The sequence below is a fragment of the Myotis lucifugus genome, unplaced genomic scaffold (assembly GCF_000147115.1).
Source record: "Myotis lucifugus unplaced genomic scaffold, Myoluc2.0 scaffold_119, whole genome shotgun sequence".
NCBI lineage: Eukaryota > Metazoa > Chordata > Mammalia > Chiroptera > Vespertilionidae > Myotis > Myotis lucifugus.
In genome coordinates, this window is record NW_005871167.1 from 3,691,656 (window position 1) to 3,712,545 (window position 20,890).

Genomic DNA, 20,890 nt, shown 5'->3' on the forward strand with positions numbered 1-20,890 from the left:
TTTAAGTGTGGCATCTCCCTCTCTGTCATTTGAACTTGCTGCAGTACCCCTAGCATTGACTTGAATGGGAATAAGTACATAGTGTGGTAAGTTTAGCAAGATACGGTCTAGTCCCGCCTCTCTTCAAGAAGATGGAATGTTCCATTTATTTTCTGCTTGGCCTGGAGACTTAATGAAATGGGGATTTTAAAAAAATTTTTTAATATATTTTTATTGACTTCAGAGAGGAAGGGTGAAGGAGAGAGAGAGATAGAAACATAAATGATGAGAGAGAATCATTGATTGGCTGCCTTCTGCACACCCCCGACTGGGGATCTAGCCCGCCACCTGGGCATGTGCCCTGACTGGGAATCAAACCATGACCAACTAGTTCATAGGTTGACACTGAACCACTGAGCCACGCCAGTTGGGCTAGAGTATCATTTTGAAATTTCCATTTATATCCCTTACTCACTTTTAAAAATATATTTTAAAATTGATTTTAAAGAGGAAGGGAAAAGGAAAGAGAAACAATGGATCTGCTGCCTCTTGCACACCCCCTACTGGGGATCGAGCCCACAACCTGGGTATGTACCCTGAGCCGGAATTGAATACTTGGTGCTCAGGACAACGCTCAACCAACTGAGCCATACCAGTTATTCACTTTTGTTTTAGTAATGGTAGGCAAAACTTTTCCTAGTAAGGAAAAATGTAGAGAGGCCTATCTTCATTGGAAACTCTCCTAATTCTTTAATTACAGTTCAACAGATGAAATAGCCAGTTAGCCAGAATTAGAAACAAATTTGACTGAGAAAATCTTTAATATAAGATAACTAACTAACTGGAGCCCTGGCTAGTGTGGCTGAGTTGGTTGAAGTGTTGTCCCATACACTGAAGGGTCATGGGTTCAATTCCTGGTCAGGGCACATACCCAGGTTGCAGGTTTGATCCCCAGTCGATCCCTGGGTCGGGGCGTGTATGGGAGGCACCGATCAGATCGATGTTTCTGTCTCCCCCTCTTCCTTCCTCTCTCTTTCAAATCAATTTTTTAATAAAGATTAGTAACTGGAGTCCATTCCTTAGATCCCCTGTTAGTTATAAAGTGGAGGCATTTGGTATGGTAGAAAGGGAATAGGATCCTAGCATTGACCCAAGTTATTTGAGTGATATAGAAGTCGTTAACGTAGTTCACAACTTAGCTAAGGGTCCTTATCTTTATCCTTTGGGAATTAAGCATTCCTTCCATTATTGTTTTTTTCCACCTATTCATATAAAGATTTTTATTTGCTTCTATTATTCCAAAGAAATGCTTATATCAGATACCTGAGGATATAGTAAAGGTAGGTTCTTGAGTAAAAATGTTCTGGGCTTCATTCCTGGCTCTGCCATTTACTATGTAAGACTATTTGTGAGATTTTGGGCAAGTTACTTAATCTCTCTAAGCCTCAGTTTTATCTATTAAATGAATTTAGTCAAAGTACATACTATATATGTCATAGTACCTACTATTTTTAAAATTGCTATAGAAAGAAAATATTGTCACTCAAATCTTAGTGACTATATTATTATTTTAATTTATGATTATTAAAGTTAAGGACAAGGTACTTCTTTTACTATTTTGTTGTTGTTAATCTTCCCAAGTATATTTTTTTCATTGATTTTTATAGAGAGTGGAAGGGAAATAGAGAGAGGAGAGAGAGGGAGAGAGAGCAAAACCTCGAGGAGAGAGACAAATCAATTGGTTACCTCCCGCACGAACCCCAACTGGGGCCAGGGATTGAACCTGCAACCGAGGTACTTGCATGGGTCAGCGCTCTAACCACTGAGGATATCGACCAGGGCAAGACAAGATACTCTTTTTTCTGAACTTGGCTCGGTCTGTTTTTCTTGTTTGTCTTTTAGGCATATGCTGGGATTCTGTTTTGTTGTTGTTGTTTTATTGATTTCAGAGAGGAAGGGAGAGGGAGCAAGAGATTGAAGCATCAGTGATGATAGAGAACCATTGATCTTCTGCCTCTTACACATCCTCCACTGGGGATTGAGCCTGCAAACCGGTTATGTACTTGACTGGGAATCTCACCGTGATCCTTGGTTCATGTGTCTATGCTCAACCACTGAGCCACACCAGCCGGGCCTGGCTCAGTCTTTTATAAATAGCTTAGATTACAAAAGTTATGCACGCACTATGGATTTTGCTGGTGGTTATAATGAAAGGCAGAAAAACTATGCAAGCCCTAGCCAGTTGCTCAGTGGTTAGAGCATCGGCCTTAGGACTAAAGGATCATGGGTCCGGTTCCAGTCAAGGGCCCAAACCGCAGTTGCAAGCTCAATCCCTGGGAGGCAATCAGTCGATGTGTCGCTCTCTCATCGATGTTTCTCTCTCTCTGTCTCTCCCCTCTCCCTTCCGTTCTCTCTAAAAAAATCAATGAGGAAAAACAGTGAAGGATTAACAACAACAACAAAACACTATGTAAGCAATATTTTGTTCTAGCCCTGGCCGGGTAGGTCAGCTGATTAGATCATTGTCCCGATACTCTAATCTAAGGTTGTGGGTTCAATCGCCAGTCAGGCAGGGCACATATAATAATCAACCAATGATAACTCATATGTTGGATTCTTCAGTCCTTCATAGCCACCAACCTTTTTCTTAGCCTCTTTCTTACTCACCAGAAAGCAGGTGCAGCAAAAAGGAGAAAATGAACATGTTTCTCAAGCTGAAAGAGCTCTGAATAAATAGTTTGAAAGGATTTTGAAGTAAGGTGAGTCAAGGAACCAGTCATCTCTCTAAGAGAGAGATGTTCTGGACCTTTTCCAAGCATCCAGGAGACTGATGATGCCTGCCCTGTCAGCTTATAAATTAGAATAGAATCTGGCCGTTCTCCTAGAACTGTGTAAAGACTGAGCTGCTGTTAACATCCAGTACTGTTCAGTGTAAGAGTCTCATACATATTCCCGTCAGGACCCATACCTGCCCTTTTATTTATCCCTTTTTAACAGATATTTTCTCATTTTCCACCTTCTCTGCAAACCCAAGTCACCAGTAATTTAAAGCTCAGCCCTAGGATTACTGAACATCTAAACTCAGGTGGGCTCTCTGGATTTCTCGTTCCCCTCCCCCCCAAACTTGGCACATCTAGACATAGAACCTATCCTCTTATATACCTCAAGAGACCCTCACATACCCACCCTCACCATGGGCCAGGATAGTTTCTTTGGTAACCAACATAAGGTCAAGTTAAAAGAGTTCAAACAAACTTTTGAACAAAGCTGTGTGGTGCTCCTGAGCTGGATTTTTTAAAACCCCAAGGATTCATATTCCTGCTTTCTGTAGGCATTGTGTCTCTGGGTGTCTCAAAACCCACAGACTCAAAAGGAAAGGGAATCCAGAGACCTACAGAAACATAGGAATTTTTTAATACCTCTACTGTCCACCCCAGCCAAGAAGTTGCCTTTGTTCCTGTGATCACAGGAGCCATCTCTTCGGTCAAAAGCAGGGCAGCTATCCAGCTTTGCTTGTTCAATTTGTTTAACTAGCCCTAGCTTTGTAAACGACAAATATTTTTTCAGCATAGAAATTTACTAGTTTGTTTTTTCTTGTCTTATGAATATTGAGGCCCTACTTATTTTATTTTATTTTATTTATTTGTTTTACTTATTTTATTTTTTAACAATCTCATTTCTGTTAACTTCTGGTTTACAGTACTTTTGTTTCTATGTATGAAGGTTTAAAAATAATTTATTCTTTTTTATAAATTTTAAGAACAACAAATTTCACCATTGAGTAAAAGTAAAAACTGAGATTCTGGTTGTTGTTGTTTTTTTTTCACCTAATCACATAAAGATTTTTATTTGCTCATCATAAAATCTAGTTGTGTAATTAGGATTTTTGTTTACATTAGTCCAAAGGGGCATTTACGAACTTAGTTGTAGGCTGCTGCACTGATAAACCAAAGTGTAAAGTTGGGCCTGGTTTTATTTCATTTTTTTTCCAATATCTAATGCTCATGGATTAAATTCTGGAAATGTTCCAACTATATGGAAGGAATCTGTTGGATTCCACTACATGTATGCTCCTTGGGTTGGATGCAGAAGGGATGAAACACGTTTTGCTGGAACCATGTAGACAGGTACCACAAGATACCTCCAATTCCACCAGAACCTTTCACAAATTGGGATCCTTCTTGTGACTTACCTGTAACACTTTTCAGTGTAACTCTAAATTTTTTTTGTTATCCTCACCTGAGGATATGTTTTTTATTGATGTTTTTGGTTTTTTTTTGTTTTTTAGAGACAGGGGGAGAGAGAGAAACATCAATGTGAGAGAGAAACATCGATTGGCTGTCTCCTGCATTCACCCCAACCGGGGATTGAACCCACAACCTGGATATGTGCCCTGACTAGGAATTGAACCCATGACCCTTCGGTGCACAGGACAGTGCTCAACCAACTGAGCCACACCAGCCAGGCTCCAAATTTTTTATAGTTGTTAGCAAACCATTCCAGCAAGGGCATACTCTAAATTAGTTCATGTTTTTATCCTCTTTGTGAAATGAGATTTATCCTTCTCTAGTTCTCGTTTGAGCATTTTAAAAAAATTATAAAGTCAGCTGATCCAGCTAAAATGAGACCAGCTGCTGTCTTAGCTAGTTTCCGAACGCAATTATGTATAACTGACTTCCTCTGCTAAGTTTCTTAGGGAGGTCCATAGTGAATATATGCAGGACTTCTCTTGTGTTTCCTTGGAGTGTGCCAAAAAGTACGCCACTACAGTCTATTACAATGAAGCCAAACTTGCTATCATCTGAAAGTAGTGCTGTAAGAGCCTCTGTATAGAATTTGTCATACAAATGTATTAATTGGTTTGAAAGATTCAGTCAGTGTTGACTTTCTTTTCCTTTACTTCTGTTATAATTGTACCACAGTAAACCACTAGGCCATTTGGAGGTACTTTGTTTTAAAGTTTGAATCTTTGTTATACAGATGTAATGGCTCCCAGGACTGAAAGATGGTTTGCTCATGACTTTAGATCAGTGATGGCGAACCTTTTGAGCTCGGCGTGTCAGCATTTTGAAAAACCCTAACTTAACTCTGGTGCCGTGTCACATACAGAAATTTTTTGATATTTGCAACCATAGTAAAACAAAGACTTATATTTTTGATATTTATTTTATATATTTAAAGGCCATTTAACAAAGAAAAATCAACCAAAAAAATGAGTTCGCGTGTCATAGGTTCGCTCGCCATCACTGCTTTAGATGAAATTCTAAACTCATCTGCTAACTTTTTTTTTAATTGAGGGAGGGAGTGGGGAGGAGGGGGAAGAGAAAGAGAGAGACACAGACATCAGTTACCTCCCATATGCACCAAGACTAAGGATCCAACCCAAAACTTGGGTAAGTGCTCTGACCTAGAATCGAAATCCCCTACCTCTTGGTGCACAGGGACCAATTGAGCCACACTAGCCAGAACCAACAGACTGCTAACATTTTGCCATTCCTGAAATCTGGTCTTTAGTAGGCAGGATCAATGATATCATGCTTGTACCATTGCCATGAGCGGCCCCCAAGTTGTTTTGTTTTTTATTTTTTTAATGAGTTTTATTGATTTCTATAGAGAGAGGGAAGGAGAGAGAGAGAGAGAAACATCAGTGTGAGAGAAAAACATCGATCATTACCTCCTGCATGCACCCCGACTGGGGATCATACCCACAACCTGGTTATATGTGCTGACCAGGAATGGAACTGGACACTTAACCAACTGAGCCACACTGGTCAGGGCTGCCTTGAAGTTCATAATTTGTTTCGTGATCTTCCGATCTCCCTGTTCCTGTCAGCTGGGGTCATCCACCATCTTTGAGGCCTTAAATTTTTAGTCATTTTAGAGACAAAATGCTGTACACTAGCTTATTCAGTTTCTTATCTATTTTTTTCTGTTTGTGTGATCCTTAGTTCTTATCATAAGGTTGGCTGGCATATTGTGATCCACAAGTTACAGTTTTATTCCCATTTACCTTATGAATGGAGGCTAGCTGTTTCAACCTTTTTCTTTGTCCCTGAACAGTCTGAAGATGACGAGAAGCTGAAAAAGAGGAAGGAGCGATTTGGAATTGTCACAAGTTCAGCTGGAACAGGAACCACAGAGGATACAGAGGTAAAATATACATAACTGCTTCATAGAGCCCTTGAAGGGAAATGAGGATGAACAAACTGAATGGAGAAACACTATTATTTCCCTGGCCTACTTCTTAAGTGCTCAGATGAGAAGATCTTTTGTCCTTTGCTTGATAGCTGTTAAAAAATATGGTACTTTTCCCCCTGGCACCCCGTCAGTTTATTTTCTTCATTAGATTCCACATATATCATGTGATACTGCCTTTCTCTGGCTGTTTTATTTTACTTACCATAATAATCTCCAGGTTATGGTACTTTTCTTAACCTCTGTTTCATCATCTGGGATGTAGAGATAGTAATACCTACCTTGAAGTGGTATTTTAAGCATGAAATGTTTCTATGTAAAAATAGATGATTCTGTGTAGAATGCTTGACATAGCACCTGTCATATTGAGAGTATTCAGTAAGCAGTGTCTGATAATCAGCCAAGCATATTTCTTTCATCATTTAATGAAGCCCATATCCAACCCAGACACAAGTATAGTTGTGCCTAACTCCCCTGTGGAATAGGACAATAGACTCAAATGAGATTTCTTTTTCTTATCACTTTATTTGCAAATAGTTTCTCAAAATGAAAGAGTGGCTTTTTTATTTTGAACATAGTGACTTATGTTCAAAAAAAAAAAAAAAGACTTAAGTTCATCCACATTCCAGCTTCCCCTAGAATAATAACTCCCATTCACTGACCCTTAAGCTTTGGAAGACTGCTCAGAACATGGACAGACAATATTGATTTGCTGATTTGAGAGTATCTGTAATGGAGACCAAGTATCACCTGAGGTGTACATAAGGAACAATTGAAATAATAAATGTTTTGAACTATAGAAATTATTTGGATGGAAAGGAGTTTAGAATGTTCTTTCTCCCATTTAATCCAAATTTACTTCTTCCCATCTACCTCTGGAGATATCCTCTGAATATTTATTAACTTATATACTGAAAATCTTATGAATTTTTTTTTTATGAATAATAAAAATAAACCGCCTGGCTGGTGTTGCTCAGTGGTTGAGCATCAACTCATGCATGAACCAAGAAGTCACAGTTCAATTCTTGGTTGGGAACGTGCCCAGGTTGCCAGCTCAATCCAGTAGGAGGTGTGCAGGAGGCAGCCAATCAATGATTCTCTCTCATCCATGTTTCTCTCTCTAAAAAATCAATTAAAAAACATTTAAAATAATAATAATAAACCCTGAAAATTTTGGAATTTGATCAGTTTACATCTTCGCTAGGAAAAAAATAGAGGGATTGTGTTTTTTATGCTAATTCAGAATAAATCATTACCTATTGTAAGTATCTGCTTATTGATTTTCCAGGATGAACTAGAAGTAAACCATAAATCTAGGCTTGTTTTAAATCTAGTTTAAATTACTCCCTTTTTCCCAAGGAAACTGTGTTATGCTCACTAAGCTGGTACATTTGGCCTCTCCACGATAAGGCGGGTGAGGATTTTGTTGGGTGCCAAGGAATACTGGCGTTTGTTGGGAGAGTCAGTGTATGTAAGGAAGAAGTAACTTCTGAGGCTCATGGAGTTTACATGAACCAGATGACTTTTTTTTATTCCAAAGAATTGTGTTAATAATCCAGGTGGAGTGGTCTGGGCCTGTATATACTTAGCTTTTCTTTTTAATCTAAATTAAACCTCCTGTGTGAATGAAATGAAAAAGTAGTCTCCCCTTTGCTGGGGGCAGTGGTTGGAATGAGGATGGATTTGGTGCTGTTTTGTGTCACTCTTAGAACAAAAAGGTATTTCTTTCCTCCGCCCCTTCCCCATTTTGTGCCTTCTCTCCAATGTGTCCTCCCTTAAGAGATCATGTTGGGGACTCACCTCTCCCCATTTATTACGTTGGTATTGAAGATTTTATGCTCTTTGTATTTGGAGGCCTAGGAATAACTGCTGTGGGGGCCTGACTGTCCAACAGGGCATTCCCCTCATTTCCACCAAATAGCATTGGTCAACCCTTTGTCCTCTGAAATCTCCCATCTCCCCAGCCTGTTAAGAGTCCACTATTTCGAGACTAACTTGCTACAAGGCTGAATGGTCCTCTCTCCTTAAGGCATCTTTCCATTTTCTTCTACTATTCTCCTCTTTTCCTCCTGACCCATCTCTTTATAATCTTCTCCCCTCTCACCCTGCTTTTCCACCGAACCTCCCCAGCTCTAACTGGATAACAAGAGAAATTCAGAAATGAAATCTTTGGCTGCCAAGCTCAAGCCTGGGCCTTCCCTCCTTCTTCAACCATGTGACAATCCATGTGAATTTGGATTAAAGCAGCCAGGAACCCAGGCCACTGTTGTCTTACAATCTAATTTTTCTCTTCTTGATTTTTCCTTATAGGCAAAGAAGAGGAAAAGAGCAGAACGCTTTGGGATTGCCTGATGAGAAACTCCTAATGCTTTCTGTTCTTCAGTGGTTTCCATCTCTGACTCCTTGGCCACATACATACCTAAATACACAGTCATGTGCCTAGGTGCTGCCTCGCAATGAGAGAGCATGTACCCCAGGTACATCCGTGAACTAAGTAGCAATTTGACTTACTGCTGTTCCAACTTCAAGATTGTTGTTGTTGTGTTGTGTTTTTTAATTATTATTTTGCTTGTTAATAAAAATCATTAGAAAAGAGAACAGTGTGTTTTATTAGGTACTCCTTTGAGTTCTTAGAGCCAGATTCAATCAGATATGGGGATCTTCAGGGACAGATATAGGGAATTAGCCATAGTCTTTTACCCATTAGAAAAGAAGTTAAGGAAAAGGATTGAATCCATCAATATATTTTTTTATTGATTTCAGAGAGGAAGGGAGAGGAGAGAGAGAGAGGAACATCAATGATAAGAGAGAATCATTGATTGGCTGCCCCCTACACATCCCTACTGGGGACCGAGCCTGCAACCAGGGCATATGTCCTGACTGGGAATTGAACCATGGTCTCCTGGTTCTAGGTCAACACTTAACCACTGAGCCATACCGGCTGGGTTGAGTCCATCCCTTTAAGCCTATTTATATTCTCTCATGTTCACATCCTTTTACCTCTTTATCCTTCATGAAGAGGCCAAGTTTTACCCCGAGTCTTTGCTTCTCCAGGTTCATGTGACCCATTGGGATGAAATAGGGAGAATACCGTGGGTTTTAAGAGGTGCAGAGAATGAAACACAAGGGCTAATGATGGGTAGTCTCTTATAGAATAGAGTCCAGAAGGGTCTTATTTTCAAAAGTGATCTGGTGTGATACTGTCTGGTTTCAACCAAAGCTAATATATGGGACCCTGTTTGTAGGCAGTTCAGGAAAGGAGATGGGCTGGGTACCCCTCAGAGCTAGAAGAAAGTGTAGGGAATCAAAGCATGACAGGATGTCAGAGGTGTTAAGCATTATTGCCTCGATCAGTGGTTGGCAAACTGCAGCTCGCGAGCCACATGCGGCTCTTTGGCCCCTTGAGTGTGGCCATGAAGTTTCAATCGCACTGTACGTGCGTGCTCGCACGTGGTATTTTGTGGAAGAGCCACACTCAAGGGGCCGCAGTTCGCCGACCACTGGCCTAGATCATTGGGAACATAAGCAGTGGACAGGAGGCTTCTACTTTCTTTTCTTTTCTTTAATATATTTTATTGATTTTTTACAGAGAGGAAGGGAGAGAGATAGAGAGTTAGAAACATCGATGAGAGAGAAACATCAATCAGCTGCTTCCTGCACATCTCCTACTGGGGATGTGCCCGCAACCCAGGTACATGCCCTTGACCAGAATCGAACCTGGGACCTTTCAGTCCGCAGGCTGACGCTCTATCCACTGAGCCAAACCGGTTTCGGCAGGAGACTTCTACTTTCTAATCAAGCCCTGTGCTAGTTTGTCTTCTGTTGCCGAAGTATACTATTGCAGCTTTGGCAGTAACATTTCTTAAATATTACTAAAATCCATTTTACTTGCTGCGCCTCCTACTTAGGAAGGTTTGGCTCTCCCTAAGTAGGCTGCATGTTTGCATTTGGTTTCACATAGATTGAGACCTGCTATTTAATCTTTTTTGATGTGTTGGTATAAGGTTTCTCCTCTTAATCTTTATTTCTGGACCTTCAGAAGGTTGGTTTTTGTTTGGTAATAAAACTTAAGAGCTTGACACCTTACCTGAAGACTTTGATACCATAATCAGATGCTGTGTTGCTGTGGTGTAATTTCTTGTTCCCATTTCTACTGAAACCTTCTGCCTTATTTTGTGAGGAGTAGGTAATAATTTGATCCTCTTCCTAACAAGAATTTCTTCCCACAAAGTGTTTTTGGTTGCTGAGGAGGGTAGAGACCTAAGTTTAGACACTCTAGGAAAACTGCCTTGGAGAGCAGATCCAAAGATTAACCGTTTGTTGTACATTTTGCCCCATTCTGAGACTTGGGGAAAGTGAACAGAAGGGAATTCTGTACATGTTTCCTTCCCTCTGGCCTCTTCTGTCTGCCTCCCTTTTCTTTTCTCCAGGCCCTGATTTGAGACTAATTTTTCCTCTCTCTACTCTGAAAACAAAAACAGAGAGTTAGTTCTGTTTTGCAGCTTGAGAGAGGTTATAGATTCAGTAAGGGTTTTCTACCCAAGGATGATAAAAATCAGTAATAGGTAAAGGGGTGGAGCATATGGTGTTAATGGAGTGAAACAATGGCTACTTCAGTGTTTACCCCCTTATTCTCTACCATATATCTCCTTATCTCTTTACCTCCTGGTTCATAGGTCAACGCTCAACCACTGAGCCACACCGGCCTGGCTCAGTCCATCCCTTTAAGCCTATTTACATTCTCTCAGATTCACAGGTGTCCTTTTTCCTCTTTATCCTCCATGGAGAGGCCACTTTACCTCCTTATCCTCTAACCTTCCATAAAAGCACTTAGCCTTCTCTTTCTGAAGTCTAATCATGCTTTCCCTGATTCAACTCACTTTCCCCAAATCCTTGAGAGTGTGAATTTTTTACTAACCTTTTCATCTCATTCTAGCAGCTTTTCTTATGTTGGTCAGAAATCTCTCATATCCAAGCCTGATCACCAAATCCTCCTCGTCTTGTCTCATTGTCATTCTACACATACTTTTTGAGCATGGATAGATCAAGATGCCTGTCTTTTCCACTAATTTAGTCTTTAAATAGTAAGCCCCTTTTAAGACATTAATGGGCACCCAGGCTTCCAATCCTTTCTCTGGGATCCAAGTACCTTTCCTTCCTATCCCCCAGTCTCATTAGTGTAGCTGATCCAAGATCCAGGTGTGGTTAGCTGACTGAGGCTTTCTTTTTCTGTCCTGAAGCTGTGACATTCTCTGCATACCTGGAAGCTCTTAATGAGGGAGTCTATAAAAGATGTGGAGGGAACTAGCTTCCTCAGCTGTAAATCTGCACCTTTTTATGGTTCTCCAAGGATCATTCTTTTTCTCCACCATCACTCCAAACTCCTTCCCCCACACCAACTCCTGGGAACTTCTGAAGATTCAAGGTTAGAAGCTTCTGTGGGGGTAAGGGGTATAGAAAGATGTGAATAGGAGCAGGATTTCTTGATATTGAGCCCTGTTTCCATGTCTGACATGAGAAACAGATGAAGGGGAAGGAAAGAACTTAACTGTTTTCCCTGTTGTATGAGGGCCTCTGATAGGTAATGTCATTCACCTCATTATTGAAATCCATCAGAAACTAACCTCCGCCTCTCTTGCAACATGTCCACAGTTGTTTTTTTGTTTGTTTGTTTTTAAATATATTTTATTGATTTTTCACAGAGAGGAAGGGAGAGGGATAGAGAGTTAGAAACATCGATGAGAGAGAAACATCAATCAGCCGCCTCCTGCACACCCCCTACTGGGGATGTGCCCGCAACCAAGGTACATGCCCTTGACCGGAATCGAACCTGGGACCCTTCAGTCCGCAGGCCGACGCTCTATTCCCTGAGCCAAACCGGTCAGGGCCACACTTGTTTTTAAACTCCAAAGAAATTACCAAATAATGGTGGAATTCACACCTTTGCAGACCCTTTGAGCCCAGGGTGCTCCCAGCTTTCTTTTCTCAACTACTTCGGTGTAATTCCTTGTTCTACCACACTAGCTCTACTGGCTCTGAGACCCTGGACAAATTAATTATTCTGTGACTCTCTCCAGACCCTGTACCAACAGCAACCCTGTGAAAATTGATGTTATGTACTCAGCACAATTTGTTTCTATAGTTTGCATAGTATTCATTCAATAAATATGAACTCTTAATGTTACTAGGTTATTTACAGTGAGAAGATTTTCTTTTTTTCCCCAAGTAGGTCCCAGCTAAAGGGTAAGGGATTGAGTGGATTAGGTTGAGTATGTGTATGTGTGTGTATACTACATATGCAGGTACAGTGTTAGGAGGTTCAGAGAGTGGAAAGAGGTAGGAGTCTAATTGCTCCCTTACCCCCAGCTCATTGGTAGGAAAGCTGACATTGTTGCCTGGGGCAGACTTCCCTGCTTCAGCCTCACTAGAGAGCAGAAGCTGTAAATAAATGCCACTGCCTGTGGTGCTTAGCTTGGAGCCCCTGACATCCCCAAATGGACAGATAGATAGAGTACAGGCTAGCTACTCATGCATTGGGTTGGAGGATGTCGGGGATAAAAGTCATCTTGCGGTTTCTTCTGAATGTCCTCTCAAAGTAGGAAACAGCAGTAGGGGGAGAAAAAAGTTTTAGCTCAGGTAAAACGCTAGGGGTAGGTGTGGATACAGCAGCTCCTTGGGAGGACACTGTAGCACTTTTCCCCTCTCTCAACCTGTCTTCCTCTCTCAACCTCGGTCTTGTAGTTTGGTCTGAGGTGGGGTCATTCTGTAGATAGAACTAACAAGACGGGAAAGCATGGTGGCATATTAAACCTTCCATGGCCCTGTCCCCCCATTCTGGATCAGATCGGTATTACAGTAGCTTTTCTTCCTTTTTTTTTTTAATGTAAGTTAGGGAAGATTCCTTTGCCACACCTAACTCTCATGCCTTGGAAGTGTGCTCTAGGCTCACGGGAGACATTTTTGAGATGCTTGACCACTTTTGGTGCACTGGCAAGGTGAATGGCCATGTTAGCTTGGTTTGTGGATTTTGGTAAAACTTAGCTGAGGAACCCTAGGATCAGGGAACTACAGAATAGGATAAACATTAGCAGGATGGTCTCAAGAGAACTTTTAGATCTTCCATTCTCAGGAAGCTGGGAGAGGGTTTTGTCATCTCTGGGACTGTTTTGATAAAGCTCTCTAGAGAGTTGTTGTTCTAGGTCCCCTCCCTTGGTCTGCATGTCCCAACCATCATCCCAGATGACAATAGTGGTTTTCCCTTGCTCCAATGACTGCCATCTTCTTAGTTCTTGAGCACAAGGTTCCGTCCTCCCAGATCCTCTTCTGTTCCTGGTCTGAGGTATAAAAGTTCGCGCTTAGTTAGGGAGAAGAGCTCTGAATTCTAAATTCTTTGACTGCTTTTATTTTTCTTTTTTCAGGTTCAAGTGCTGGATTGTGTCATGTGACCATCCCAAAAATCAGAGCACCCTATGGCCATCTTTGCCCTCTGTCACATAACTTGAAAACTGCCTGATGGCCTTTTTGCAATGGTTCCCTCCAGGAATCTTTGATCTCAGTGAAAAAGTTCTTTCCCGGCATTCCAGTGCCCATCGGCCCCATACTCCTCAGACACCCTTAACAAACAAAGGCAATCACGCACACAGTGTAACAAATACACAAAGTAAATAATAATTACACTAATTACGATCTGAGGGCACTGGTGAGGTCCACACACATCATGAGGTGGGAGGGGAGTGCTAGTTTCCACGAGGCCGCTGGGCTATGCCCCCCGGCCTTTTCGGGGGTGGAAGAACCAGGGAAAGGAGACTTCAACTCACAGGTTTATGTTCATAAGAGAAATACCCTCCCCCAAAGGTCTTTATTTGGTGGTATTAAAGGGGCATATTCTAAGTGTCCCCAAATCCAATGCCCCAACTCTAGAATTTGTAGAGGGAAGTCATCGGATACCTATTGCCAAACTCCCACCCTGTGCCAAGATCAAGAGGCATGGGCATTTGACCTTGGAGAAGGCATCTTCTGTTCTTCACTTCTCTGTTCCTTTCCTTTCACCAAGAAAAAGTGAATGGTGTTGCCGGTTCTCCAAGATTGGGTCAGAAGGAGGGATAAAGAATAGAGTCAGAGAGGAGAGGCTGGGGGATTAGCATAGCTGCTGTATGCCAGGAGGCAAGTTGAAATGCTTAATAGCCCCTGCCCATTCCTATACTGAAACACCATATCTCACTTTTTCACTATGGGAATGGGAATAAGATACTAAAGCTCACCAACACCACCTTCCCAAGGGTGGTCACATACCTTTTCCCCTTCCACTGGCTGGACCAGGTGGGAGAGTCATGCTCTTGGGAAAATCAAGCCTTCCTGGTGAGCTCTCCAGCTTGGGCTTAACTTTGTTCAGTACCGTTTGTATCAAGAACTGTAACTACTGGCTCTACTTAAGAATAACAATTTTACTGAAGGTTCTTTCCCCCTCCTCTCCTGACCCTCTAGGCTCTTGCCTGGAGCCCAAGAAGTCTGGTGGTGAGGTATGGATAGGGTGTGGATCAGGAGATTCTCAGCTCCTTGGCTTCAGGCACTGTCCAGCAGGGAGGCAGAGGGGAACTTGTACTCTGAAGCCTGTGACTCCTCTAAGCCTCACATCTCTTCACCACTACTCTGGTGCCCTGGTTATCTGTCCCACAGCGAGAGGTATTTTATGTCCATAAAGTGCCCGTGGTAAGTGCTCAGAATTCATCTCTTGGCTGTGGCGGGTGCTGCTATTTTTCATTCCATCGAGGGGAAGAAACTGAGGCACAGTGAGTCCAGAGGAGGGTGGGTCAGGATTGTGGGAGGAATGAACAGGCCCAGCTAGTGACTTGGAGTGGTAACCAATCCCTGCCTGCTTCCTAGCCTTTCAAACAAACCAGGGAGTCTCCAGCCTTCCCATCCTCTGCTCTAATTGGCCTTGTCAGATGCTTTTACCACTGTATTGTCCCCATCCCTGCTGCCAGGTACTGCTAGATTCCAAAAATAAAACATAAAAATAATTATACACTCTGCTCCCTTATTCTCCCCCCTTCCACCCTGAGCTTTGGGGTTGAGGAACTAAAATGTCCCCCCCTCCAGAATCCCTTCCACCTTGGTCTGCTGGCTCTATTCCTTAGCCCAGAGCAGTAATTTGGATTCAGATGCCCTGTAACCATCAGCCTCCTCTCTACTCCTTTCTTAATCCCTCCTAACCCTTCCCAGACCTCTCTATACTCTTCTTTTTATTGACCTGAAGGTAGAGGCTGGGAGCAAGGGCATTCCACAGGCTCTTTGGTCTCTCTTTTGGCTGGTGGGAATTTGGGCATAAACAGGCCACACCCTCTAGGTAAATAACTCAGTACTATGAGGGTAGATCTGAGTGAGTTTAGTGGCTCTCATATAGATCCTGGATGTTGAAGGCTGGCTCCCCCAGCTCCTAAACCCTAACCGCTTACTGTTTCCGTGACCACTGGCAGTTCCATCCCTTTGGCTCAGGAAGGTTAATTAAGTAGGGTGATTATGGATTGGAAGCTTCCCCATATGTCAGCCCTCTTGTCCTTTACTCCCGTTCCCAACCCTAGAGGCTTTATACAAGTGCTTAAGTAGGTGGGTATTGAGGGAGGACAGGGTTTAGGGAATAAGGGACAAATGGGGCACAGTGAACAGGGGCCCTTCTATTTCAGTAAAGCCAAATACCAAAAAATGAAAAGTCACAATAAATAAATAAATAATATTCCAAAATCCTCACTTTTGCTCCTGCCCTCACTTCCCTTCCCCTGGCCACTGCTAGAGAGAGAGAAAGGGAAGAACTAAGAATGGATTTTTTGATTTCCTTTCCTACTGAAAATGGTAGTCAGGGGGTCTCCCCAAAACATATCAAGCCCCTCACCTTGCCAGTGGAAGAAAGGAGGCTTGGTCTGGGGCTTTCTCTTATTACTCCCTTTCAGTCTCTTTCTCATTATCTCTGCCTAGTCTGTCTCTTCTGCCTCTCCATCCCTTTGCCTTCTCACTGCTGCTCTTAGTGTTCCTCTGTCTCTATCCCTCTGCTCTACCTCTCTCTCTATGCCTCTCTGTCTTCTTGCCAAACCTTTTCACCTGCAAACCTCAAACACTCCCCACCTGACCTGTCCCCTCCTCTTCTCCCTTTCCCCCAAACCCCTCACCCTTCAATCCCCACCTGCCTCCCTCTATTGTATTGCACACTGCTTGGGCAGGGAACAAGATGTGATGCTCATGAGAAGAGGTGGAGGGAGATCTAGGGCCTGTGGGGGAACTGGGTCAGGGCTGGGATCTAGGGGTAGGGTCTGTGGAGGAGGCATCCTCCGTCCTCCACCTTAGGAGCAGCCACAGCGATCCACCACCATGCCAGGGATCTTGCCGTAGATAATCTGCTGCTTGTCATTGAAGTAGAGCATGTTGATTGGGGACATCTTGGTGGGAGTGCAGCAGGGCCCAGCAGAACCTCTTGGATTAGCCTGTTGCACCAAGTGGGTGTGTGGATACTTTTGCATGAACATGTACTCGCACTGGCCCGAGCAGTAGTTGGCCTTGTAGCGTTTAGGTGCGATGATCCAGTCCCAGCCGAAAGCCTCGAAGTCCACTGTGAGGGGATATCGGCAGCAGCGGGACTCACTTGAGTGCTCATCGCAGTCCAGGCCCAGGTTCCGCCGGGACCGCTTTGTGTTCTCTAGGACTCGAAGCTCCATGAAAGGATGCTGGATGGGAGAGGAGAAAGAGATGTGACAGAGTCCTGAAGGCTTCGTACTCAGCGTTCTTTCTCACCTGCCCCTCAACAGGGGCATGAGAACAGAGACCACCTCTCAGCTTTCCCACTGCTCCCATCCCCAGCCAGTGTCTGCCCACTTTTCTTGCCAGCTAGCCATCTCTCCTTCAATTCACCTTTCCTAATTCCTCCCCTGGCAACCTCACTCTCATCAGCCCCTTGGCCAGAGGCCTCATCAAGAGTCCATTTTTGTGTTCCCACGGATCTCCCATTAACTCACACCTTCAACCAAATCCGGTTTTCAGCTGTTGGCCTGGCTTGGATATCTGAAAAGTGATAGTTGCCACTCCCCTTCCCTCCCAAACTCCTCCTCTAGAATCAGCTTCCGGCCCCAGATAAATAATGCTAGTCCCCAGCCCTCTTCACATTCCTGATCTACCTTTTCCAACATCCCACCTCCTCAGGGCCAGGTTACACATATCCGCCACCATCTCAGGCTCCCTGCTCACCAGCCCCTCAGCTCCTGGCCCCAGAGAGGTGACAGCCAGGTCTGTGCCACTGGGATCAAAGGCGTTGATCTCGATGCCCCAGTTGCTCTGTGGCTGGCGAAACCAGCTGTGTAGCACTTGCTTGAAGTCGATGCTCTGCCAGTGGCCGGAGCGGGAGTGCAGCTCAATCTTGAGTGATCGGATACGGATGTGACGTCGGCCTCCCCCACCTCCCCCAGGAGTCCCTTCCCCAGTTAGGGGTTTCAGCCGCAAGATCTGAAGGTAGACTGTGGCTGGGCGGGGCACAGGCCGTAGATACACCCACAGCTGGGCCTTTAGTACCTTCGTGAACATCACCTTGGGGCTGAAGTGGAAATGACAGCAGAGAGGGCTGCCATCTGTCTGCACCGCAGGGTCCGCTGATAAGAGAAAAGGGGGTACAAGGTTAGCAAAAGTGTTTGTGGAGGAGGTCAGCAGTCCTGGGTGGCATTGGCAACTTGGAGTCCTCAGCCTGAGTTTTCCAGTTCTTCACCCTTCTCCCATGCCTGTCTTGTTGACTACCGTGTCACTGGTACCCAGAACAGTGTCTCCTCTTTTCCGTTGTAAGATGACTGCTCTATCAGGTCTTACTGATCTGTACCCATTCCCTAATCCAATTGCCCTAATGCATAGGTTCTCCTCTACCAGATAACCTGCAAAAGTGGTTATTAGAGAATTCTTCCATCTGCAGTCTTCCCTTTCTCCAACTTTCCCCAACATGTAGGGCTCTAACTTCTGAACCTTTGATGCTCTTCAAAGAAGCCAAACCTCATATCACACCTGCTGTCCTCAGGTCACCTTGTCCCAGTTTTGCTCTGTTTTGTCTGGTGGCCAGGTGGGGAACCTGTTATAGCATCCCCCGCCCCCCCAAAAACACACACACAATATAAAACAAAACAGATGGCCTCAGAGAGTGGATAACCCATGGTCCAGATAGAGAGCATGGGCTAAATTTATTTCATGAAGTAAATCAGATCTAGGCTTCCTGGCATCATTCACACTAGAACTAATACGCCTGGAACTAACACGAACTGCTCAAGCACTCCCGTGCATTTGACTCTCCCATTAACCTGGAAACCAGTTTCCTCAGCTGCTTCCTCTTCCTCATCACCGTTACCACCTCAGCTTTTGAGAGGGAAAAACTACCTCTATGTTGTTTCCTCCTACTTGCCCAAAGCATCAGAAATAATATTCAACACACCAGATGGACTGTAATCAGACTTTTCTCCCTTGAGCTTCCTGTCCAGTGCCAGCAACTCTTTGCAAAAGTTAACATCCAAACTTTACATTTTGGCCCATTTCCCCTTGTTCTGGACCATAAATTGATTCTTCTTGGATCTAAAAGATGATTCTTAATATTTGCCTCTGCTTCCATTGCAGCTTCTCTCGGTCTCCTTTCTAATCCCTTAAGTCAGTTGGAAATGCCTTAAATCATGTTTTCATTGGGCAGGAATAGCCATCTCACTCTAAACGGACAGAGAGGAAGAGTCCGGAAGGAGCTTCCAGAGCCGTGTAAGAATGATTGGGAAGTCAAGTCCATATGTATCGTGCCCAGGCCTCTGAGTTCTGCATAATCGTGGAGGACTTAGCATCTGCGTTGGTCTCCCACCAGCATCCCCCCACCCCCGCCCCAGAAGAAGGAGGGTCCTCCAAGTGAGACGGGGAGGAAAGTGCTGAATGATCTTCATGTACTCAGGACACAGACACCAAGTTCCTCTGCGGCTTCCTTCCCCTCGGTTCTTCTCTGAGATCCCAGGGCACTGGTCCTGCTCCCAGTTACTCTCCCGCTGGAGCTGTGGGGTGCGATGGGGTAGGGTTCCAAAGTGGAAATGCAGAGATGAGGAGCGCTGGTCAGGGGAGCTGCTGGTGAGATGGGGGAAGTGACAACCCGAACAGCATACTATGCCCAGTTGCAGCATAAGGATTGTCTCATTTTCCTGTGTGTCTTCACCATTAGGTACTAATCTCCATGCGTGTGAACACTGTTGATACTGTGTGTTTTGCTCATTGTGGCTTTAGTGCCTCCATAGTACCAGGCAGTGTTCAATCAATGCATGCTGAATGAGCTCCCTAAACTCCCAATCTTAAATTATACAGGCCAGTGCCTGAAAGTCCTTCCTGACATCTTAACACTGTTCTCTGACTATAATTGAAATGGGTTTCATCACTGCCTGACTTCTCATTAACCAGCATCTGACCTTACCCACCAAACTTCTCAGTGATACAGATAATAATCCTTGCTCCATAGGAGTGCTGAGCATTAAATAAAGAATCTGAAAATAGCAGAAGCTTCTCAATAAATGTTGGTTTATTGTTAGTTTTCTAAGCTGACCCCAGGGCCCCATCCTCCCAAGTCTCTAGGCAGAGTCCCCCCATCCCCACCCCAGGGAATCACCATACACTTCTCACCCAGTGGATGTGGGGACAGTCGGGTACCACAAGGGGACAGGACTAAAACACTGCGTGGAAAAAGAAAAGTAAAGAGAAGATGAGAGACTGGAGATGGTGAGGGAGGTAATAGAAGAGACTGTTAGGGATGAAGGCAGGTTCGAAGAGATAGATAGGCAGAGAAATGGAGAGGAGAAGGAAGAGAAGGGAGGATCATGGTAGAGGAAGAAGAAATCAGCTTGGGATTTGTAGACTACTGGGAGAAAGGGGGGAATTTATAGGAGTGGGTGGAGGTTAAGAAGCAAAAGGAGGGTGGTAGCCAAGCCCAGTGGGATGAAGAGAAAGGACAGAAGGATACACTGGGAGGAACAAAGGAGAACCAGGTAGAGCCACGGAGGGAAGCAAGGGGCTTGAGAGAGTCCCCAACACACACATAGGCCCAGCTCCCAAGGGGAGGGGAAGGAGCCACATCTGTGTTGGATTGATCGGGTTGGTGGCAGGCAGCAGGTCAGGTTTAGTAGGCGGTGCTGGTCTGGAGAGAGGTCATTGCACTATTTTCAGCAAAAGCCCAACCCCCTCCCTGCTCACCACCTAGCCCTCCCTCCCCCTACTCACATACACACTCTTCTAACCCCGGCTGGAAGGCCTAGGGGCAGGAGGTTGGGCTGAGAGGACCGGGGCCTCTTGGTGTAGGGAGGAGAGAGAAACTGAGGGGCTGGGCTTGGCTCCCAGAAGGGCAAGGGGGCTGGGTTCCCAGGATGAAGGCTGGGGTGGGAGAGCCTAAGAGGGTGGAGGGAACTAGGGCAGGCACTGCAGCCTAGGAGAGGTGGGGGCTGGGGTCCAGGGTTGAGGACTGGGGGAGGGGAGGAGGGGGAGGGGAGCGGAGGCCATCTCTGCTGACAAACACCTCCCCCGATTAGCAGAGCACAAGTCTCTTATTAAAGCGGGGTCCCTGGGGATTAGACTATAAAAGTCTCTTTTTCCCTTTTCCCCTCTCTCCCTCCCCTCCCTTCGTCTCCGACTCCCCCTCCCTCTCTTAAGAACCCACGGTGGCTCTTAAGGGGACTTAAACACCTGG

At 44.4% G+C, this 20,890-nt stretch overlaps 2 protein-coding genes across 3 annotated transcripts in view; one reads left to right on the plus strand and one right to left on the minus strand.

The window, feature by feature from the left end:
- SARNP (SAP domain containing ribonucleoprotein) overlaps positions 1-8,772 on the plus strand; it is a 64,472-nt gene extending 55,700 nt beyond the window's left edge. For both annotated transcript variants that reach the window (XM_006093678.3, XM_006093679.3), the window contains 2 exons: positions 6,040-6,129; positions 8,485-8,772. In XM_006093678.3, coding sequence (XP_006093740.1) covers positions 6,040-6,129; positions 8,485-8,526 — 132 coding nt within the window. In that variant the 3' untranslated portion in view covers positions 8,527-8,772. The remainder of the gene's footprint in view (positions 1-6,039; positions 6,130-8,484) is intronic.
- A 4,781-nt stretch (positions 8,773-13,553) lies between these two features.
- Positions 13,554-20,890, minus strand: part of GDF11 (growth differentiation factor 11) — a 20,896-nt gene continuing 13,559 nt past the window's right edge. The window contains exons 3-4 of the mRNA XM_006093698.3: positions 17,407-17,804; positions 13,554-16,889 (exon numbers count right to left, since the gene is read on the minus strand). Of these exons, the coding sequence (XP_006093760.2) occupies positions 16,509-16,889; positions 17,407-17,804 (779 nt within the window). The 3' untranslated portion in view covers positions 13,554-16,508. The remainder of the gene's footprint in view (positions 16,890-17,406; positions 17,805-20,890) is intronic.